This window comes from Sinocyclocheilus anshuiensis, unplaced genomic scaffold, assembly GCF_001515605.1.
Source record: "Sinocyclocheilus anshuiensis isolate Anshui unplaced genomic scaffold, SAMN03320099.WGS_v1.1 scaffold128, whole genome shotgun sequence".
Lineage (NCBI taxonomy): Eukaryota > Metazoa > Chordata > Actinopteri > Cypriniformes > Cyprinidae > Sinocyclocheilus > Sinocyclocheilus anshuiensis.
The window spans coordinates 231,944-257,525 of NW_015555710.1; the positions used below are offsets into that span (position 1 = coordinate 231,944).

General features: G+C 37.2%; 1 protein-coding gene across 1 annotated transcript in view; it reads right to left on the reverse strand.

Moving 5' to 3' along the window:
• adgrl3.1 (adhesion G protein-coupled receptor L3.1) overlaps positions 1 to 25,582 on the reverse strand; it is a 119,354-nt gene that overhangs the window by 52,290 nt on the left and 41,482 nt on the right. The window contains 4 exon segments of the mRNA XM_016464929.1: positions 868 to 1,164; positions 16,567 to 17,373; positions 18,948 to 18,962; positions 23,396 to 23,505. Coding sequence (XP_016320415.1) covers positions 868 to 1,164; positions 16,567 to 17,373; positions 18,948 to 18,962; positions 23,396 to 23,505 — 1,229 coding nt within the window.

Here is a 25,582-nt window from a genome sequence, read left to right on the forward strand (position 1 = left end):
TTTTTAAATATTCCAGAGAAAAAAAGAAAGTCATACAGGTTTGGAATGACATTAGGGTGGGTAAATGATTACATAATTTTCATTTTTGGGTGAACTGCCCCTTCATTGTGAAATGTTTTGCAAATATTTTGGAATATTTATCTTTCTAATAATAAATGACACTTTGATTTGGTATTTTGTCACACAAGATATTCTGACATATTTAATTGTACCTTAAGTGTCCATATACTTTTAAGGGCCACTTTATTTAAGGTTATTAAAACTTGTAATTGTAAAGGTCGACTATGTAATTATGGTAACACCTTAGTATAGGGACCAATTCTCACTATTAACTAACTGCTTATTTGCATGCCTATTATTAACATATTGGCTGTTTTATTAGTATTTATAAAGCACATATTCTGCATGAACATATTCTGCATCCCTAATCCTACCCAATACCTAAACCTAACAGCTACCCTACTAACTATTAATAAGCAGCAAATTAGTAGTTTATTGAGGCAAAAGTTGCAGTTAATGGTTTATTAATGGTGAGAATTGGACCTTAAAATAAAGTGTGACCATAATTATTTGTACTGTGGTAATTCCTATTGTTGAACATAATTATAAAGATTTACTAATGATGAGTTTAGCTCTAAACACTGGGATGATAAATTAATTACAGGCTAGAATTACAAATTAATTCTTTCATTCATTTTATCAGGAGCCTTGCTGCGGTGTTGAAGTGTATCAGATCTTTCCAAGAGCACAATACACACACACACACATAGCAAAGCCTAAGCGCTGATGTATTCAATACACAGTAAACAAAATAAACCTCTATGCACACACTGCCCCTAATAATAGATTAATCACTCTCTTACTAACCTATGGTGCCAGGTGGGCACGGTTGCTTAGCAACCTGTCCCTGGTGTGTCCGTGGCCAGGAGATTTCAGCAGTGAGACGTGGGGCACAATAGTCAACAGCGACTGGAGTCTGCAGGGAGGGAGGTGACCGTGTCAGGGCTTCTGGGAGGATGTTGTTATGGCGGCGAGGCGGAGCCATGGTGGTTGTCGTGGTAGTAGTGAGAGAGGGGCGGAGCGTGCCCGTATATGGGCGTGGAGGAGTCATGGAGCTGCGTACTGGAGGAAGAGTATCAGGAAGCAAGACTGAAGAAGGAGGATCTGGAAGAAAGAGAGAGAGATATTTAATACTTACAATACAAATGAACGTGAGATTTTGTAATACACAGCCAAAACTGTTATTCTATTCTACACTCTTTTATTTCAAAAATAAATTACATAAAACTATACATATGTGTGTTTGTGTGTGTGTGTGTTAATTTTATATATTTAATTATATATTATACATAAAATAAAAAATGCCATGTAGCTGTCAAGTATTTATCAATTAAAATCACATTTTACAATTAATTTTACAATTTTCATATTTTTAAAGATAGATAGATAGATAGATAGATAGATATATAGATAGATAGATAGATAGATAGATAAATATTACAATTTTTATTATCATAAATATAACGATTATTTGTTATGATAATTCTATTAAATATTATATAAGTACTTATTCTATAATAAAAATGTTATGTATATGTAATATGAATAATTATTAATATAGTATAATATATTTAATATTATATATCATATATTATTTTAATATACATTAAAATGTGATGTATCTATCAATACATATATATAAAAATTATATATCCATTAAAAACACTAAAATACATTTATTTACATTTCACATGCATGTTTTTAAATATTACAAATTTAATTTTTGTACAGCTGCTGTTTAAGCACAGACATTTGCCCAAAGAATGCTGCTAAAACAGAGACATCTTCTATCTCTGTTTCTCTCTAGGCATCTCTGCTGTTTCAGGGATGACTGAATGAGTCAGGTTTCTGGAGAGTGTTTGTGTGTGTAAATGTGTGTCTTTGTGGCCTGTGCAGCAGTTGGGAGTGTATGTTTTGACAGGCTCGATCCCTGAGTGCAAGGACTTCAGAGAGGCAAAGATAGATGATGTTTAAACGTCATAACTCCCCACTGGCATGCTCTGTTCCTGTCTGTCTCTCTCTCAAACACACAAGCACACACCTGAGGGCCTGAATCAGGCATATAGCAGTCAAATGCATATATGTAACTTTGTTTATTGATATAAAGTGAGAAAGAATCAGTGTCGAAAGCTCAGGATATCACATGGTAGAGAGTAAACATCCCTTAAAGCCTGGGCTAGACTAAACTATGCTGTAAGAGTTCTGTCTACAATGCATGTACGTGTGGATAGACACGTACTAGCACACACAGAGAGAGCCGAAAAGTAGAACTAAAGAGATAGCTTCCCTCTCTTTTTTCGTTACTTTTTGTTTCTTAGTCCCTGTCTTTCTGTCTTGCAGTGTTTATCTGGAGATGCTCTTGTTGCCGCAGTGACTGCTGAAAAAAGGACAGAACTGTAAAGAGGTTTGATGAAGAACACTAGAGGACAGCTACTTTATTTCCATTTTCATGTTTGTCTGTGAATTGGCCATGGAGATGTACTTTAATAAAAAGTGGATATGAAAAGAATGCAGGAACAAGATTCCACAAGGCTCCATTCTAGGACCAATGGAAATGTTTTTTGAAAAACTGAAATACATAGTTTTATATACAGTATCTTGATATGTTTTCAGCCTTTGATTCAGTATAAATTTCTATATTTATGTTAGCTTATTAGCTCTGATTAGATGCACATCCTTGCAAAAAAACTAAAACTCAGAACTCTAAGTAATAAAACCCATTTAAAACATGGTGAAAAATAATCAAGGAATGTTTTTCACTGAATTAACAAAAATAAATATATTTATTTATTTATTTTTTCATTTATAGGCACCAGGATAACAAAAGAGACTAATAAACACAAAAATTACATAAATATATTTTTTACTAAAATATTTTAATATGCCTACATGAAAATCTGAATAACTAAATCAGAGCTTTGAAATTAATAAACTGACACAAACAGTTTGAACTGATTCACTGATTCACAAACTGTAAATAATCTAAACTGTAATTTTTATTGCAAAAGAATGTAAAAATCCTGCAGTAACAATCTGTTACGTGATTAACTGTGTTACTTAAATTTGGTAAATTTCTTATGCTAACCACAGCGGCATTTATTTGATATAATACAGCAAAAACAATAATATTGTGAAATGCTATTAGAATTAAAAATATCTGTTTTCTATTTAATGTGCATGTATGTATGTATGTAATGTCACATGATTCTTCAGAAATCATTCTAATATGCCGATGTGGAGCTCAAGAAACATTTTGTATTATTATCAACGTTGAAGAAAGGTTTTGCTTGTCTGGGTAGCAGGAACATCCCCGCAGTGCTACCTACATTGCAAATCCACCACTGACCCTGCCCTAATAGATGTAGCACATGATGTACTTGTCGGTGCATAAATTATACCTGAAAATGTGCACTAACAAAGCTGTGCAATCATAAGGCAGCGTGAGCCCTCGTTAGCAGTTCAGAACGAAAGATAGTTCCTCTTTCTTAGACTATATCCCACCAGACAGCTCTGGCTTATTATAGAGATGCACTGATCCAAATATCCCCTCACATCTCCTCTCATCACTTTTCCTGCCCTCTTTTCTCTTCGCTCTCTCCCCCACCTCCCTCTGTGCGGCAAATCTGACTGTGATTTTAAAGGGCCGCTGAGTGAAATGAAAGCACTTCCTGTTTCTATTTCTGTAACTGTCTGTGTGAGGAGCTACTGAGGCAAGACTCGGAAAGCAGCAGAGCATTCTACAGTGACTAATCGTTCACACACACGCTCACAGACAGGCATGGCACCCTCCCTTCATTTTTCTCACAGAAGCCATTAAATGACAAACCAGCTCTTTCATCCACCTTCCAAATCTTTCCATCGCTCCTTTCTTGCCGATGACCGCCTGTCTGCCGTGCCCTCCATGTCTCTAGATTGTCATCTCCGTGATACAGCCCACTCAGACACAATAGGGGTACAGATAGAGGGCAACGTGCGTGTTTTCCAACGGAAGAGGGTGCTTTGATTGGCGGCCGATCAAAGGAAGTATTCTATTCTCTGCATCGGTGGAAAGATGGCTGACTCACTCCTTGAGGGTAAAGGTCATTTATCCTCTATTACTCCAAACACTTTTAAAGGCAGCGTGACTTCAGAGTGGGCTTCCAGCGTGGTCTGTTAAGCCCATCTCTTCCTGTAGACTAACATGAAAGCAAAGGCAATATATAATTGGACATCTATTTCCGACAACTGGCTTCTTGGAAAAACGCTGTATGAAATCGGGTCATTTGATGTTTGGTCATACTTTCAGGTGTGACTGGAACGGCAAATCTTTTAGGGCTGCTCAACGCACACAGTCCTGTTAAATATGCCTCAGCCCACACAGAGACAGGAAACAATGTCACCTTGCTGATCAGGACCAGTCAGAATACAGCGTCATGGCAACCCCGCAGGGAATCAGTGATTGGTGCAAGTTTTGTGCTGCTATTTATTATGAGTTTTAAAACCTAGTAAAATTTCCATATTACAAAATTTTCCATCTAATTTAAGAAAGAATAGAGAGATAAAACAGTGTGTTATAGTAGTCCCATTTAAGTCAGACTTTAAATGTATGAATGTCTTTGCACTATATGTGACCCTGGAACACAAAACCAGTCATAAGGGTCAATTTTTTTGCAAAACAGCTGAATAAATAAGCTTTCCATTGATGTATGGTTTGTTAGGATAGGACAATATTTGGCCGAGATACAACTATTTGAAAATCTAGAAATCTGTACGGTAGGAAAATTACAAAATATCTTCATGGAACATAATCTTTAGAGCTAGATTTTTTATTTTTTATGCCAAAAATCATTAGGATATTAAGTAAAGATCATGTTCTGTTCCATGAAGATATTTTGTAAATTTCCTATATAATCAAAACTTAATTTTTGATTAGTAATATGTGTTGCTAAGGACTTCATTTGGATAACTTTAAAGGTGATTTTCTCAATATTTTGATTTTTTTTGCACCCTCAGATTCCAGATATTCAAATAGTTGTGTCTCGACCAAATATTGTCCTATCCTAACAAACCATACATCAATGGAAAACGTATTTATTCAGCTTTCAGATGATGTATAAATCTCAATTTTGAAAAATTGACACTTAAGACTGGTTTGTGGTCCAGTGTCACATATAAAAAATGTTTTAACACTTTAGTAACACTTTAGTATAGGGACCAATTCTCATTCTTAACTAGTTGCTTATTAGCATGCCTATTATTAACATATTAGCTGCTTATTATTACTTATAAAGCACATATTCTGCATGACCATATTATACATCCCTGATCCTACCTAGGAGTTTGAGGCAAAAGTCAGCAAGGGTGCACTGAACTGTTAATTTTACAAAAGATTTCTATTTCAAATAAATGGTTCTTCTTGACTTTCTATTTATTAAAAAATAGAAAAAAAAATCTGCTTCCACAAAAATATTACCTGTTTTCAAAATTGAAAATAAGAAAAGTTTTTTGAGCACCAAATCAGGGGTGTGTTTCCCACAATGATACACACTGCTTAACCACTTTAGTACAACACATTGATTGAGAAATTAACTAGTCATTCCTGTTTCCCGAAATTGTAGTAAATGTTCACACTGTGTTTATTCACATTGTGAACCACATTGGTTCAAATATAGGACTGTTATTAATCACATCACATGCAGGTTTCTCGATCACAAGCAATTCTAGATCACAATTAATGTCAGTTTGTCATGGTCGTGACGAGGAAGGCACACGAAGACAAAGATTAATTCAACAAGTAGTTTAATAGTATCCAGGAAGATAATCCACATAGACGAGGGGTTGACACACACCAATTTTAACGTAATACCGGACCAAGACTAAAACCAAAGAGTGAGCTTAAATAAGGCAGGAAGCTGATGACAAACAGGTGATGGGAATAACAAATGAGCACTAATGAAACAATGAACTAAACGAGGGCACAGAATAACTAAACAGACCTGGGGCCTGCTTCATAAAACAAGTTTATCAAATAAGCCAGGTTTATTTCAGTTAGTTTGACTTATTGTCAGTTGATTTTGTTCAAACTTAGTCAGAATAGCTGAAATAAGCCTGGTTTGTTTGGTAAAGTTGTTTTATGAAACAGCCCCCAGATGACTAAACAAAGTGAAAACACAACAAAAGAGTTCATAACTGTTACAGTTCGCGCCCCTCCCGGAAGGCGTAACCTCATGCCATAGAAGAACCAACGGTGGAGGGAGGGCGGGGGTTTTGGAGGGGGATGAGGAGTAGGAGAAGGGCTGGCTTTGACGGTGGGAGGAGCCACAGAAGAGACAAGAGAATCCATGGAGGAAGAGATGGAGGGAGGAGCCAGGGTGAGGTCAAGAGGGACTTGGAGCAGGAGGAGCCATGCAGGACCCAGGCCGCAGCCACAACGGTGGAGCCGACGGAGGGAGGAGCCATGGTGGATGAAGGGCTGACGGCTCCAGGGGGCCGACTGACGGCGGCGGGGCAGGTGGTGGTGGAGCCCGAGGCGGAGACAGAGAACCGATGAGCCAGGGCCACAGGGAGGATCCGGAGGGCCAAAGCGGAGCAGATGGCTCAGGCCGCGGTGGAGCCGGAGCGATAAGAGGACCAAGGTGGAGCCGGAGGGAAGGAGGAGCCTGACAGAGCCGGAAGGATGGAGGGACAAGGCGCAGCCGGAGGAGTGGAGTCCCAAGGCAGCGGATGATTGACGACTGACCAAGGCGGAGGGATGAGGGAGCCCGGCGGAGCTGGTGGACTGACGGGCCACGGCGGAGAGGAGGGAGCTAGGAGCCATGGTGGAGCCGCTGGGTTGGAGGGCCGAGGCGAAGTCCAGGACTCAGAGGCTGGAGGCGGAGACAAGGGATCCTCCAGTGAGCTGAGGGTGAGCAGAGGGGCTGCCAGGAGACAGCAGTGGTGATGGTGAGGACTGGTACAGAGGTGGTGGGAGAGGGAGGCTGGGTGGGAGTTCAGGATGCTCAGGGGGCTTAGGGACAGTGTGTGCTGCCCACACACACCATAAAGCCACTTCCAGCACCGTGAGCGCCAGCGACAGGGGAACGACCTCCGTGGTCATTATAGTCCAGGCATATAGTTCAGGGCAGATAGACAGTTCAAAACAGACAGACAGTTCATTCATGGCCTCCATGGCCGTATCAGGACAGGAAGATGACAGAAGACTGGGTAACTCAGAAAAAAAGTCAATTAAATCTCCCGAGTCCTGCCTCAGTGGTGGTGCAGAGGCTTTCCTCCGCGCACCCGCGCTCAGTTACTTTATCCACCATCACGCGCAACATTACCGGCACTTGCACCTGGTCAGACGTCGATTGAGGCTCTGGCTAACCCTAACCCTAACTAACTAGTGCTCCGCTCTGTCGCTCTCTCTGGCGATGGCTCGGTCGCGGTGGGCTCTGGCTTTCCATCTGCGGTGGGCTCAGGCTTTGGCTCCACGCAGCGGGGTGATGGTGGGCTGGGCTCTGGGTCTGGAGTGGGGCTGGTGTCGTTGTCCGTGACGTCCACTGTGAGCGGCGATCCACAGCGCACCAGCACCCACTCCACGAAGGCGGCGAAACTCTCTCGAGGACCATCTTAGCTAGTGTAGTGAGCTATGTCCAGGAACAGTCTTGTATGGTCCTCGAGAGATCTTTCCCCCTGCTCCAGCAGGAGGAGGAGGAATTCCGGGAAGTCCATGAACGAAAAACAAAACTCTCTCTCTCAAAAAATAAAAAATAAATAAATGAGGGATTACAAGCCGCTATACTTTTTGGTGGTCCGGTATTCTGTCACGCTCAGGTCAAGGAAGGCACACGAAGACGAAGATTAATTCAACAAGTAGTTTAATAGTATTCACGAAGAAGATAATCTACATAGACGAGGGGTTGACACACACCAATTCTAATGTAATACCGGACCAAGACTAGAACCAAAGAGTGAGCTTAAATAAGGCAGGAAGCAGATGACAAACAGGTGATGGGAATTGACTAATGAGCACTAATGAAACAATGAACTAAACGAGGGCACAGAAGAACTAACAGACCAGATGACTAAACAAAGTGAAAGCACAACAAAAGAGTTCATAACTGTTACATAGTTTATTTACATAAACAACAGAAAACCCTTCATTTTGTTAAATCACATTAACATGCAGTATGTAAGTGGAGTACACTTTACTCCCAAAAACATGCGGTTCGTTCATTTAGAAGCTTTCTCCACAATGTAATTTCTCAGAGATGCTGCTGTAATTAACATGGCATTTGACGACTACTCAACTATTTTTGTTCCCTCTTACATCATAATACAGGGTTCCTTTACATATTTATGCATTTTTGAACTCTTCAAAAATGGTGCTCATTGTTGATATGATAAAAATGTATAGAATTAAAAATATTTTCAAATGGGATGAAGAATTTAGAATGCAATGCATGATAGCATTGTTATTTTGCTGAAGAGCATGAACTACTACAGTCTACTTCATACTAATGAGAAACTATGCTTTTAACCACAGGTTGGAAGTTGTAGTTCCATCCACACAAGATTGTGATATTCTTTGTGAATGTTAATTGGAACTATGGTTCTGGGTCGAGTCATTGAACTCCTATAAAATGCTTTCAGGTTACAAAAATGGACTACATTTTAATATATAGTAAAACAGAAAACAATTATTTTAAATTGTAATAATATTTTACGATATTACTGTTTTATGGTATTTGGATTACTGTAAGTAAATGCAGCCTTTGTGAGCATGACAGACTTTTCAAAAACAAATTTTACCAACCCCAAACTTTTGAATGGTAGTGTATCTGTCACCAGGGCCGTTTCTAGGCATAGGCGAGCTAGGCGGTCGCCTAGGGCGCCACCAGCTGAAGGGGCGCCAAACTGTCACTGTTTGAAACTATAAAATAACAGATATGTTCCTTAGATGTAAGACAAAATATTTCACACAAAAATATTTGGATGCATTGTGGTTGTTTAATGTGTTCAAACACAACTGGTGTCACTGACACCAATTGGTTAAAAGTAATTGTAAAAATGGCTCAGTGACATTAGTTTTCAGAAAAGGTCTAGAATAATTTGTATGCAAATATTTTGTAAATAATGCAGTGACTTCAGTGTCCAAACACTTTTTGTGTCCACTGTTTATCAAAGAGATACAGGTCTTAAAAAGAGTGAGTTCAGAAACAAAGAATAAATAAGAGAGAATTTGTAACCATAAAGATGCAAAAAGCACAAAAAGAGAGGGAAAATGTAAGCCCAGTCTTCTCTCCTCTTCCTCCTGTTATCAGCAGTATGGTAATAGCAATGTAAGTCCCCTTGGTGGGGTTACCGCTGTAATCCGCACTCTTATCCTCTCAGATCTACATGGTGAGATGCTCTAGGTCAGCAGTCTGTGTAAACGTGTGTGTGTGTATGTGTGTGTGTGTGTGTGTGTGTGTGTGTGTGTGTATACACGTGTGTAAGTATATGTGCGAGCAAGGTTAAAATTAACACTTGCCAAACAGCAACTGTGAGTAAAAATGAGTGTTGCTAAATAAACTCAGTAACTGTCTAAGGAACTGCAACATAAGACATTTTGATTTAAATGAATCGATCCTTTCAAACAGTTTGTTTGCTTCTTTCATGTCACTATGTGGTCCCTGACATTATGGTGTAGGATAATACATGCACAAAAATGTTCCAATAAATCCATGTGTAGATGATTGCAGTTTTTTATTTTGTTTTATTAGTAACAGTGTTTCGTATGTCTCTGTTCAGTTTGTTGCAGCCATGATTCAGCTCGTATAAAACATAAAGTCATTTAAAAAAACAAAATATGATTTGTATTTAAATCTTGGCTGAATAAGACATTTTAATAAAATGCTTTTTTATTAAAAACAACTCTCTTGCATATGTGTGCTGATAAAATTTTCTTACAGTCAAGTCTCAGATATATTTGCAGTGTATTTTATTCATAACATTTTCATAAATCAGCTATTAAAGTATCATTTTGCCCCATCAATCAAATCTTCAAAACACTTCAAATACTCGCTTCTAAGTTCAATGAGTCAGTAACTCACAAGACAGACATGTCCAAATGAAATGGTTCTTGGTTCATTGAGCTATGAGAACTGCTCAAACTGATCTGAACTACTCAGGAACAAATTCTTTAGACTTGTTTTGTGAAACAGTTCAACTGATTCAGTGAAAAGATCTAACTCCAAATAACGATTTACTGACAAACAGGACATCAATAAGAATGATCGCTTTAAAGAACCTAACCCTCACTGATGTAAATGATGTGAGCTATTCAAATCAATGCTATTCAAGTCCAGTAAAGAACATCTTTTAATTACTTTGTCTTCAGTGGAAAGTTCACAATTAAAGGTTTTATCTACAATGCCTGAAGCGCTCGTTCTCAATTGTTTTGACTCCAAGGCCTCCCATTGTCCACAGCAATAATCAAACATCCTGGATAAGGATAAAGGAAAAGGATTTAAAAGCCTTCTACATAATAAAATATTTTAGACATTGACATGGCTAAAATGTATTTTGTTGTTATAATAATGGCCATGGAGTTATACGTAAGATTTTATTAATTTACATGATTTTTCCACTTCTGGAAATAACACTTTCAAAATTAGGCTACCTCATATATCCAGGTTTTTTCCAAGGGGAAAAAAAGCAGTTGTTAAAGGGGTGAATTAAAATAAAATTAATAAATATTAATAATTAATAATAAATAAAATATATATTTTATATGTTAGTTGCCATGGTTTATTTGACATTTTTAAGTCATCTTAAGGTCTCATTGGAGGTTTGCTGAGGACCCCTTTTTGAAAACTAATTTTTTTTCCCCTTGCATTTCCATCAAAACAAAAATATGACAAACAAAATAATGATGTGTCCTCGCGGTTTGTGACAGGTGCAGTATCACTATGAGACAGACACCAGCTTGTGTATGATGCTGTGAGTGACTCAATGATCTGATCTGTGCTGTTTGTCACAATTTTTCAAGGAAAGACAATGTTGTCCTACTCTCATACAGGCAAAGATATAATAATTCAATTATATATCTAATAAATACTTTATAATTATGTTTATGAAAATAAACTATATGCAAAATACAGTAGCACTTGAGTAAGAAATATTTGTGGAGCGGTAAATGTTTCCAACTCTCCCACTATTCGTAGGTGTAGTATTAAGTTACTTTTGCACCCTGTGTGCATGTATACTGTATGTGTGTGTGTTAATGTGAGAATGGTTTTGAGCTCTGAAGTGTGTGCATACAAGTGTGAGTGCGAACATCACTCCATTACTGATTGATCTGTGTGTTAAACTCCCTGCTGGCAGATCCAGGTGCATTCTTGTTCCTGCGGATCGGTTTAAATAAAGTTTTCCCTCTGTGCTGAACTGTAATTGCCAATGGAGAGAGTTTTAACCGTATGTTAGACATTCTCTCATTTAATAAATGCAGAGAACAGAAGTCTTCACTCCACTAAAGGAGCACGGAGGCTATTCCACTTAAACTATCTGCGGTGCCAATCCTAACATATTACATTAGCATCAGACTTTAAAGCAAACCTGGAGGAAGAGGATTCTGGGTATGAGAGCGAGAGAGTTGAGAGCGTGCTTTAAAGTAAAGCAGATTAAACTGCTATCACCAGTAAGACTTCAAGATGTGTTTAAGTGAGAGATGGTGAGTGTTACATGTGAAACACATGTGTGCATGTTTTTTATTTCCTCAGTGTGAGCATGCTTAACAGAGCGGAACTCATTTCAGTTCTATCACCCTTTAAAGCTATTTTTCTATGGCTCAGAGTGGGTGTCTGTGATCTTTGGATAAACAGGTGTGTATTTGAGAGAAAAGATACAAATAAATGGCCGAAATTTACTAAGAATTTCACTGCTGATTCTGATTTGCAGTTCTGTATTGTTTGAGCACCATATTCACCAATAGAACTGTGCAAATCAAGATAATAATAATGAACGCTAACAATTTGCAAGCCACAATTCCCCATATTGCAACATTGTGGAGGTTGCAGCAGACTATTGCAATCTGCATACTTTACTGGGAATGTACAGCATTACTCCACCACTGTGATCCAGACACCTGAATTGGCTCTTTAAAAATGTTGATTATATTCTTGATATGCCCAGTTATAACACTCTTCTCCACATTATGATGAGTTACTCCTACCATGATTAATAGGAAATGTACACAAAAATCACTTTACTGTTCATTGGTGTTAATATCAGAACGGCCTGTGTACAACAAGATGAATTTTCAGTGCAAAAATTATTTATGATAAACATTTTCTTTGAATGAATGTCTGTTAATTCACGTGCCATCAATTCATCAGATTTTTTATGAATTATTTTTCATTTCTTTTTCAAAATAAAGATGGCCGCCCAAAAAGATTCACGCTTTTAGTCACATGCTGTTAATTAAAATCTATGATTTGGTGGTGCTCACATACAATTGTGCTGAACGACAGTGGATAGCAGAGGACGAATGCGTAAACAGACTTTCTTACTCGTGTTTAGTTTTTTAGTAAACACCATAGTGAATATAAAAATCTGAACAAATACCCTTTGACTTCCTTTTCAACCATTGGTCTGAACTGGCAAATCGCATGTGAAAATCAGACAGTATTTTTGTTTTGTGTTGGTGTTATCAGGCCCATTAGCCAGTGCATTTTGTGGCTGGTTAATCTGAATTATGTGCATAGCGAATAAGCTGCAGGTTTTCGTGCTGAAATATTGGGCCAAAAAAGTAGCGCAAAAGCTTGAATTTGCACCCAAGAGTGACAATGAGAGATCAATAAAAAGAAAAAGAAACCGAGAAGTAGCAAGAGAAAGTCAGAGATACAAAGAGGAAAGGAAAGCACATAACTGGGCAAATCTAATCTCTTTCAATCTTTTCATCTTCTCTCTTTACTGTTCCTGTAGCTCTGAATCTTTCAATGTCCTCCCAGCTGACCCGAATGCCAGAGCTTTCTCAAGCACTTAAACTCTTCCAAGAGAAACATACTTTGTTCAGGGACATGCAGCACACATACAAAACTTAGGCCCATCATCTATTTATAGTTGATGAAACTACTGTATATCAACTAATATGATATATCAACTTTCATGTGCAAGCACTCTGACTTGCACATGAAAATTATAGTTTTAAATTCAAATAGTTATTTTTTTCAGCATAGATTTTCATTGTATTTTTTGTGCAGACTTAATAATACTAACTAGTAATTATTAATAATACTAACTAACTCCAAATTAAAAGTGAAACCATAAGAAATGAATATGCATTCTGCATCAAACAGAGGTAGATATTTAAAAAATCTACTTAAACCAAAGTTCTCAATATGGTGGCTGTAGAAAAAGTCCTGCCTTTCAATAAAAAGATGTAATTGGCTTATTGTTATTTGCATTTCTTGCTCTTTTTGCACTGCATGCACATGAGATGTGCAAACCTAAAAAACATTTTTTTTGCAGGCTGATTTAAACATTGCTGTCAGTTTTTTATTGTTAAACTGACATATGTTATTGAAATGGCACATAGTTTTTGACATTTAATTCTTTTCGCTTTTCAGTTTATTGGAGGTGTGCTTGCGTGACTTGAAAATAGCTGCCCTGGGGCATTGACACAATGACTGCAGAGTGAACCAACATGCTACAACAGGGACTTACGATAATACCAAGTTACTACAGTTTCATTGTAGTAACAATAACTCTAGTAACTATAGTATTTGTTGGGAATTAATGGCTAAGAAGACAGATACATTTGGTAAGGCACTCCATTTTTGTGGCAACAAACCAAAAATAGGGGTCAAAAGATATCAATTAAAACACCCACGTGACAGTGGTGCAGTCCATATAAGCTGTGAATGTTCTACATACAAAAACCAATTTTGAAAATCAATAATGTTCATTTGTCTTTTTCCAAGTGTTTATGTTTTTCTTTAAGGCGGTCTAGAAAATGTAATTTAAATGTATGTTTTTGATATGGACATGTTTCCATATTTTCATTCACATACCTGTACTTCTAACTTGTTTATTGCATTTTTTATTAGAAACATTTTGTCAGAAAGAAACATTTTTCTTTAGAATCGTGATCTCTACTTTAAGCAAATAATCATGATTGTTAATCTATTAAGAATCGTATAGTTCTAAATGAGTTAAGTCTTGCACCAAGCCTCTATTTCCAGAACATTCTCTCCTCTGCTGTATTGACAGAATGTAGTTGTTTTTCTCTTTCAAAGCTGACATGCAGACAAAATGAAAAACTAATTAAACCAAGATAAAATTTAATTAAAAGCTGAACTACACAAAGATGGTGTTGTTATAGCAATATTCTCTTTGATATGACCACTAGACAGCGTCTGATCTGCATTAGTTTAGGTGGCTAACACTCCCGCTCTAACTCAAGCTTTACAAGATCTTTGAAGTGGAGGAGGTTAATAAAGAAAATGAATGCAGGCAGGGTCATTAACAAGCACCTACATATATTGCACCTGCAGACGAGGTCTATATTTAAAAAAAAAAAAAAAGCTATTTACACCTTTTGAGATTTGTTTTGAAAATGAAGTACTAAATTCTGCACAAATCAGTGTGTGGGTTTAGAAACATAATTATTCAGAGATAAAAATTGTATTAGTTGTATTTAGTATTTGCTTGTTGTGTGAGCTGTTCTGTAATAAACTGACAGTGCATGTGAGAATCTATTCGCAATTTATTAAGCAAATCTCATACAATATGCTCAATTTGGACCCAGTTAAGAGCAAAGAGATACACTCTGCTCTGTTCTAATGGGGATGTCAGTAGATGCTGGAGATAATAACTGTTAGTTTACACTGTAGATAATGATTAATTCCAGCTGCATTTCAGCTGAGCTGGCAAGCTGACTAAAATTGCAATACAATACAAGTAGTGTGCCTGAACTCTAAATGTGAAGAAGGAATAAAACAAAGTGAAAAACAACCTGACTAATGGACTGTGATAACCTATACAATAACATTCTCTGAAAATATAAGTCAGGGGGAAAATCCTTTTATCATTGACATGAATACTTGTATGAGTGAGCGAAAATGACAGGGCTTTCTAACTCTGCCAGTTTACTTCTTCAAAGTAGATTTGTAACTGACAATCACAGAGTAGTACAATACTTAAATTCTGACTCTGTGGGCAAGCAATAAATTTCACCCCTGACATCACACATACTTAAAGGGTCAGCTCACTCAAAAAAAAAAAAAAATCCGTCATTATTTACTCACCCTTGTCCCCCAAAAATAAAATAAAAAATGATGAAAAAAATCACAACAAAAGTAGACCTTGTGCTATATTCCAAGTATCTTAAGTAATACTTGGAACATAGCACAAGATCTATTTTCCAAGTGTACTCGCCTTTGGTAAGCTCTTACAAATGAATCAGTCTGTTTGGTGAACAAATGATCAGTCTGGACATTGAACTACTGTAGATCAGTTGGTTCTCTAAAAACAAACTGCTCAACAGAACTACAGTATATGCTCACTGGTCCTGTTCACAAATTCAAAATTCAACAGATTCAATGGTTGCAGCAGTTCTTGATTAATCAAGTCACTGGAAGGGAACATCATAGTGTAAGTTTTGGTCTGATCCTGTTCCACAAAAGCTATTGTAGTACTTCCAAAGACATGAGATATACTATAGCACACAAAATGTATGGACTACTTTTATCATGCTTTTACAATTTCTGGTAATTTATCATGAATTAATTGAGAATAAATCATTTTAATGTTAATTTAATTTAATGTTAATTGTTCATTTAAACACCTTTTTGTTTTTATATATAGTGTTTAAACATTAAAGTCTGGTAGCTAAGTGTGTCAGTTTAAACTAATTACTGTACAGTGGCTGTGGCTACAGTAATGAAACCATATTAATCCAAGCAATCAACACAAGTATCAATAACTAAGGCTGTTGTCACCAGAAAGTGAACCAGAAAGGGAACCAGCTTCACTTGATCTCAAAGCTGTTCTAAGTGAAGTAAAAGGCGACACTGTACAAAACAATCAAATCATCCTGAAAAAGCTTGGAGTGCGCAAACAAATTAGGTGTAAAAACATCTAAGATCACAAAATACTGTCACAAATGTAAAATAATTTTTAAATGTTATTAAAGGGTTAGTTCACCCAAAAATGAAAATTGGCTTGTGTTTTACTCACCCTCGAAGCATCCTAGGTGTATATGACTTTCTTCTTTCAGACGAATCCAGTCGGAGTTATATTAAAAATTGTCCTGGCTATTCCAAGCTCTATCATTGCAGTCTGCGGGTGTTGCAGTTGAACAGTCCACAAGTCGTCAAATAAAGCGCGCGCATTCATAATAAAACGTGCTTCACACGGCTCCGGGGGGTGAATAAAGGCCTTCTTCGAGGGTGAGTAAAACATTTTTGGGTGAACTAACCCTTTAAATGCTATATGTGGCTCAGTTACAAGTGGATTAAAAATAACACATTAGACAAAATGTACTTGAATTAAAGGGAAACTCACCAAAGCCCAATCTGTTGTCATTGTTCCCAAAGTCGAGAGAATATATGACAACATGGTAGTTGTTCCACACGTACAGCAAATTGTCTCGAGGATTGTAGTCCACAGCTGCGATATATTGGTAGGAATTTGGGAATGGAAAGCTGAGGTGTGTTTCACGGCTCTTCTCTGTGTTGTACATGTAGTCAATTTTATTCCCCAATGCTTCATTATCGTCATCTTCGTAAACGCTCTTCACTACGTACAGGATTCCGCAGATCATAAAGGCATTGGAGGCCGATCGCTTATCGTATGACGTATCCCATGATCCCTCCACTCGTAGTGTGTATGGGTTGAGCTGACTGACCACAATTCGTCCATTGTTCTGTTCGGTGGCATAAATTACCCACAGTCCATTTTCATCCACTGCCAGATCGATGTCAGATTTCCCACCCCAGCGATACGGCGAGGTGTCGTGGTAGTTAGCGTTAGCAATAATCGCCTCACCACTCTTGATACGAGTTCGCAGGTCGAATTTAACAATGTTGCGTGTACGCTCCTTGTTGAAGAAAAGTGCACCATCGTACACCACAAACCCGGTGCCGTCCACACGATGGGGTAGTTTGTATGTCGTGGTGGGTCGACCTGCAATAAAGTCCTCCTTAGATGAGTACTCAGTCAGTGTATCTGTGCGGTATGGAGTCCAGGGCATATAGTAGATCTTGTTGGATGACTGTAGGGGGTCTTTACACCATGATCCAGACTGGTGGTCTGACTCAAAGAGGTGTTCACTCTGGTACACACCTCTCAATACACCTGGACAGAGAAAGACTGAAAGAGGAAGAGGGAGTGAATTGCAGTGATTTTTTAAAATATAATTCAATAAATTTTTTCTCTTATCTATTAGTCATATACAGTTATAAAAATAGTTATTAGTTGGAAAAATACATATATTGCAGTTCACACATACAATGGCCTTTTGTACTCTCTATTATGAGAAGCACGTTTTAATTTCTGAATTAAAATCCATTTTGAGGCCACAAAGCCAAAACTGTCAGGGTAATACAATTGCCCTGATGTAATGAAGAAAAGTCTATTTAAAAGAAAGAAAATACTAGAAAGAAGTCCTTATTAAGTACTTTGAAGTAATCTTTTATGATGTCTTTGAAAAAATGTTCACTAAATCAAAGTCATGCGGTGCAACCAAAAAAAAAAAAAAATCATGTGGTGCAACCAACAAGCAGAAATATGCAAAAAAAAAAAAGGCCCATGCAGACTCATGACCTTTGATTTATAATGATACTCCTGCAAACCATGCAGATATACTTACATGGTCACACACAAACAGAGAAGTGAGCGCACAAACAGTCACACGGAATGCCTGCCACAGTATCGGCCCTTTCCCACCATTCCGTTCCCAGAATGAGGGACATCCTCATGGGAAGTGTGTCTGGTATTTTAACAGTTACTGGATGTTTCCTTTTATTGTTTTAGATGCATTAATTTTCCACAATATGCCTTCATCCCGGAACTTTTCTTGGCCTTTGATAAACTCAAGTATATTTGTGTTTATTCACTTTTTTACTTTCAAATGTTTTGGTAGCCTATACATCTTTTATTTTTGCCATTCTGATTTCTAAATCCATATTCAAGCATTCAATTCATGTTCATCTGTATGGTGCATTTTACAATGCATTTCTTTTCAAAGCAGCTTTACAGAAAAAAATATGTTTCAAAAATTACAAACAAGAAGCCTGTGGTGACTGTGTTTTGGTATTGGAGAAAAACCTTGAGAGGCTCCTAACTGAATACACAGTAAAATTGACTGCTATTTTTCTGTTATAGTCAGTTTAAAATTTGCTTTTTAATATGCATGTCATTCTATTTCAAATCAAGGCAAACTGACACAAAAAGCTCCAATTTCAAAATGCCAATTCACAATTTGAGTGTTCTCGCCATTTGATAAATTTGATAACTGTTCATGCGTCATCTCTAGCTATGAAGAAAATTAAGTTATTATGTTAAGGTCTGACAGTCTAGATTGCCCCCAGGCCATTCAAGAGACAAAACATTGCAAGACATCAGTTTCACACTGCCGCTTCTTGTGGTCAGCACAATCGGCAGCTTAAGTTTTAAACAGTGTTAACACCGCCCTGTTCATCTGATACATGGTAAACCACCAGATACACTGAGACAGATCAAGAGAGAGGAGACAGTGAGAAACAGAGGTCTAATTCAGGGAGTAAAGCCTTGGTCTGAGATCAAGTTTCTCCTCCGCATTCCTAATATAAACCATTATGAGCTACTGATCGCCAATCTGTCATTAGTATCAAATAACCCCATAACAGCCTGACAGTGAATTACACACTTAAATTGCATTAAAGTAATGGAAGTAATGGACCTACCTCTCTGTTCCACTTCTGCATTCACAAAAGGGTGGAAGAAGAGAGAAAGAGAGAGAAAGAAACAACAGATTAATGATGCAATATTAAATACTTCACAGTAATTCAATTCCATATGCATGTAATGCACGTCGTGTCTTAACCCAATCTTGTGAAAGTAGTAAAATGTGCTTCATTTGTATTCTAGAAATTCCATTAACAAAGTGATCATAATTTTTGAAAACAAATGTAGTGTGTCCATGTGATATTAGACTATTAACCAGAAAAATGAATGTATAAAAACAAACTTGAGACAGAATACAAAAAAGAGAAAGAAATAGGGTTTGTTTCACAAAAATTGTTCATGTTCCTTGAGTATTGTGATACAGACCATCTTTCTTGGCCAGCCTTCTTGACTAATGGATAAAAGACCATTATTTATTCACTTATTTCGCATAAGATATATGGTTAACTCCAATTTGGTTTTACACCCCTTTTAAAGCTGAACTTTTTCATTTTTATATTAAAAATTGTAGCCTGACACAACGTCATTGTGAGTTAGGGGCAAAAAAAAGTTTGAAAACAACTAGTATTTTTGCAGTTACATTTGTGACGGTAGTAATGTGAAAATTACACAGTTCAGATGATCTGTTTCTCACTTTAATTTACCGCAGTTTTAATAACATTTTTGTATGTTTCTACCTTTGCAAAAATTTCTATTTACATACACTTTTATACTTATTTTAAATATTATGCAACCAGCAGTGGAAGACTAAAATAATTTCATTGTAATCATGCAATGACACCAAGAGCTTGACTTGCCTTGAAAGAAATATACAATCTACACCGTTGCTACAATTTATGTTCCTTTGTGTGTGTGTGTGTGTGTGTGTGTGTGTGTGTGTGTACTTCTCTATGAAATATGCATGAGGATGAACTGTTAATGCATCACTCAATAAATAAGTCACCACACAAGAGAGAGACTGTGTGAGTGTGTGAATGAGGTTCCAGGAGATCTGATTTAGAAGCAATTATGTCTCCCACACACACACCTAGTCGAGTTTCAGTCACATTGTAAAAGGATCAATAAGAGATAGTCATTGGCTGTCAGTTATAATGTATAAAGAAGTGATGCGTCTAGGCCCACTGGGAGGTTACGACTTCCTCTACTAGTACCCTATCCATCACAACTGACAGGCCGATGTGGGTGATGCTACATATTTCTACTCTATGTTTAAAACAGATTATCAAAAAATTAAATAAAAAAAATGTAGGTCAGGGACATAGTTCTTTCCATCGTTTGTTGATTAGATGGTAGCAGATCTGAATGCAAGCTTGCATCAAAAAAAGGAAAAATTAAATGCATGCACAGATAAATTGTGCACAAAAATATCAATAATATGCATTTAGAAAAATTTATTTCCATTTCATGCATCAAACAGAACTGCAAAAATACTGATTGTTTCCAAACAGGTTTCCAAAACACTCCCAGTCAGTCATTGGTCAGTCAAACAGATAGCCCCTCCCCAAATTCACACTATTGGCTGAGCCAGTGTTGCTATGCTGGGCTGGCAAAGAATTTTAAACAGTAAGATAGTGCCAAAAACATTTCACATACTTCTGCACTATATCTGCCATTATGAGTAGTGCAAAAACAGCAACATGTAGTGCAATACGAACATTTTATGTATGTTTATGTATTTCTACATAGCTTTTCAGTGGTCACAGCTTTCCACTGCAACACGCTAAATCTTTTGTAACCATTTTTCTCACCCTGATATCATTCCAAACATGAATTACTTTCTTTCTTCTGTGTAACACAAAAGAAAATATTTTTGAAAATGTCTGGGTTTTTTTTCCTTTTTGTCCATACAATGAAAAACAGTGGGGTTGTTTTGGACCCTACTGACTTAAATTGTACAGACAAACACAGTTGAAACATTTTTTTAAACTATTTTCTTTTGCATTCCACAGAAGAAAAAAGCTGGGATTGGAATGAACATATGATGAGAGAATTTTCATTTTTGTGGTGAACTATCCTTTCAACGTAAATAGATGCAAGATTCCTAGACTGTAGTTTAAAAACTACTTTATTCCCTCCATAAAGACAGCAGTTAATCACACAGATCTAAGGAGCAGGTACTGAATATCTACAGTATATGAGGTGAAGTTTTTTAGAGTGTAGGTAAAACAGTCGTCCCATATTGAGGTCAAAGCAGAAAGGTTGACTGGAGTTCTGCCAACTCCTCCATCACAGGGGAGAAGAGAAAGCCAGAAAAACCTCAAGAAAACATTTGGAACATGTTCCCATGGGTTTCTAAGACTGAACTAATTAAATTACCTGCCTGTGTGTGTGCATGTGAGACTGTTTGTGTGCATGTCCGTACGTATGATGGACCTCCCCACTAATTAGTGGGCCTGTGGAAAAAATGTTTTAGGCCTTTTTTGACCAGATGGTCACAAACACACATGTATGCACTTATGAGCACTCACACACTTCATGACCCATATGCGCAGGACGATTTATGGTCAAAAGGTCAAAAAGAACCGTGTGTGCATCCTGCCTGTCTGTCCTTTGTGTCATTTAGCTCTGTGCAAGAAATTCCACCATGTCTCAGCTATTCCACCCATTTGTGAATCAGTATGAGTGTGTATGTGAATGTGTAGGAGAGACAAAGTGTGTAAGTGTATTCAGGCTTTTCCTGCTGCCAGTGCCGCAGTCATACGATACTGATTTATCATCACCGTTGCCATGGCCACCCCAGATTGGAACACCAACCACACAGAAACCGTGAGAACTTGAAACCACATCGCTCAACCCTCGGATGATTGACAGGCTCTTTTCCCGTGAGTCATGGCAAGGGACGAGGTCGGACAACAGCGGATAAATGCAACAGAAGTACATTCATATGCATTTTTCTGTCAGGTACAAGTTCATATTTGGTGACAGATCTGATTGAGGTGCCAGGTAGCAATCACTGCAATGCTAAGCTGTTAAGAAAAGTACAAAAGTTTCTAATCAATTTGATATGAAAATTTGACAGTGACCTGAACTAATGGAGTCATTATTATGGTCTTGAGGCTCTTTGTCTGAGTAGATGTGAGTGCACTTGTTTTTCTGTACTTGAGAGAGACAAATTTCAGAAAATGCCCCTGCCTTGAATGTTTAAACTCTATCGATATTATTTGAGGTGTAATGTTTATTATTAAAGTCTATTACCACAGTTTCTTTAAAAAAAGCACCGAAAGAACACCAAAAACAGCAGGTACAATAAGGCACTTACAAAGTACTGAGGGCCAGGCAAAAAAAAAAAGACTGAAGTACAGCCACACCATACGTGCAATAATACCAGAAAGGGACATGACGTAACTTTCTGTAAAACAATGTTTACAGAAATAACAATGGAGTTACATCAGTAAGGCATAACTTTCATCTACCAAGAAAAGTATTTCTTCCTCACAAAGAACAATTCAAATAATTAACAGGCTTTTACTGAATAATTAATGTAAAAAATGGAATCTTCTGTCTTTCTATAACCGCAATTTATGCTATTTAAAAGAAAAACAAGTGACAAAGCTAAATCATTTTCTGTGGTAATCAACATTATGCTACAAATGTTGTCGACAGAGCTTAACTTTAACCTGGAAAATTAGTTTGAAACAGCTTGAGGCTGCTGGTATTCTATATGTACATACATACGTATATATTTACTACATTAGTGAAAAGTTTAATAAGTAGTAATGCCTTAATTTAAAAAGAAATGCTGAAAGGGTAACATTGTACAAATTATAACTTGATTTAGGTTTTTTTTTTAACAAAACAAAAAACATCTGGGTTATAGCAAAGAACTTGCAGTACAATGGAAGTGAATGTGATCCATTTGTAAATGTTGAAATACTGACTGTTTTAAATGTATAGCCACAGGGCATAAACAATGTTTTATCCCATTTTAAAACTAATTTTTTTTTTACTTTCTTTAAAAACCTAACAGCCATAAAAATGAAAGAAAAAAAAAAAAAAAAAAAAACCTTGCAGGTCAAAGAATACACAAAAAGAATTGAGGCAGGTGCTTTCATTCAATTATAAGCTTTACATTTCTGCTTGTAAATCTTAAAAAAAAAATGCATTTTACTTCCACTATAGCCTTGAGGGCAAATCATTTCTGTGGTAACACTATGGCAACACTATGCCACAAATGCTGTCGATTGTATTAACTTGTATTAAACCCAGAATATTCATTTAAGTCTGACGCATTCATGGATCTTTTAGAAGTAATAGCACACCTCTTCTCAACAAGCCACACAATTTTACATATAATTCATGTCTATAGCCTGTAGCACAAAAGAATGAATTATACACCAAAGTTTAATACTTAAAAGTTAGAAGTTTGTTTAAATCCCTAAGTATGAGCAATAGCAATAGCAATACTGAACAAAGCTTAATTTAAATCTGTATGTGTGTGAGAACTTACTGTATGGCACACACTCGTACTGAATCTCAAGGTATTTGTACGTTCCAGGACACGGGTCAGGAAAAACATCAGGGCCAGCGACGACTGCACACTGAGTTCGGTTGTTACACCTGAGAGAGAAAGAGAGAATGATACATGCAGACAGATAAAGCAAGGCTACTAGCGCAGTTCAATCAATATCAGTCTGACATTAGGCATATGAACCGTATGTACTCGTTCAATATGTACGATAAAAATTAATGAGCCCTAAAATACCATTTTCATCAAGTGAAAGAAAAAAGATACTTTTACTCAACAATCTCAATGAAGCTGAAATACTCAAAATGTGGGCTCCCCAAAGAGCAGGAACACATGCTGTTGTTCAAATGTAATTCTTATGTAGGTCGTATGTACATGTAAGGCTGAAAATACAGAGCAGAACGAATTCTGGCACAAAAAAAAAAAACTGAGGAAAAGACAGTTTTGACAAATCCTGTTGGCAGGAACACATGCACACACACGGATGACCACCACATGACATCTCTGTCATATTTCATGATTATTACACCCTATAGAAATACAAGCACACACACAAAACACAACTGACACATGTACAAACACACACAAGAATCTTAAAGCGCAGTTATATCTCCCTCAACGGGTAACCATGGAAACCTTCCAGTCCAAACCCATGGGGCACTTAAAATGCACACTTAGACACACAAACACATACTTCAGCTTTTTAAGTTTCCAACCTTAGCTTCACAAAATCATTATAAGACAATCGACAGTCTGACGGACTCAGGTGTGTGCGCGCGAGTGCGTGTGTGTGTGTTTTGCCTCTTACTTTTCAAGCTGTCAGACAGTGGAATATTGTACAGGATTGGTCTCTTGGCATTTGTGTATATTTGTGTATAGATGCAGGTATGTTAAGTGTGTGTTACAGTTTGGGTATGTGTGTGTGTGGGCCCTAATTGCTGTGCTGAGTGAGTGTGACAGTCATACTCCCAGAGTGCTGTGGGGCATCTCTGGTTTCCGGGGTGACAGCTCTTGTGTGGCAGTGTGCAACACTCAGATATGACCTAATTTAGGAGGAGAGGAGAGAAGAGGAGAGAAGAGGAGATTATTTTGTCTTTTGCTTTAAAGGTAATGATTTGCATGCACAAAACACCCATTAGCCTACTCAATGCCCCCACCTAGGAAATGTTGTCTGGGGTTTTGTGTGTTTAAGATTTGTGTTCACAGTTGTCGAACGGTCCGATCAGATAGGCTGAAGTGAGGAGATGACTGAATGAACTGGGGCAGCGTGTGTCACATGAATATATCAGCATCATCCAGATGTACAGAGACACTGGCCTTGAAGAACATCACCTGACTGAGATATCAGAGGGTTTCCTATGTGTGTGAATAACTGTTTCCTATTTCGCTCACAAACACACACAGGATATCACGATTTGTAATAATTTGATGACAATAAGATGGGGCATTTTTTATGAGCATCCTTGAAGCGCAACAATAGAGTGTCACGCTAGCAATGCCAAGATGATGGGTTCGATTGTTGACACTGACGGCAATAAATATAAATTTGTGATCAATTCAAAAACATCTGCTTTAAGAAAGAATTCCACATTGTACCGCTTTGATGAAATCATTCAATACAGATGTAAAATGCCAACAACGAAAATATAAAATGGTTTGACAAGTGCAGTTTTCTTTCTAGCGTTTACATATTTTGAAACAGTAAGTTGGGAACATACTAAAGAGTTTGTCTCGTTTGAAAACAGCCAGTAGCTTTTAGTTTACGTCACAGCTTGGCAAAACCACAAATCCCCTTTCCTCACAATCAATAGAAGGTTAGGAAGGAAAATCTCTAATCAATAAATAAATAAGCATGAGCAGCACACCAACGAATTTGAATGAACTTGTATTGTATTTGCTACAGTACATGATATTGCCTGTTTTATCATATTTTTTAAAAATGACAATTTTCTAAATGTACAGTACCACAGTACATGCGGTTACACTTTATTTTAAAGTGTTCTTGTTACAGTGTAATTATACATTTAAGTACTGAGTAATATTAATTAATATTAATTAAATATGTACTTACTATATAGTTAGGGTTAGGATTAGGTTTTGGCTTAAAGGGGTCATATGATGCGATTTCAATTTTTCCTTTCTCTTTGGAGTGTTACAAGCTCTTGGTGC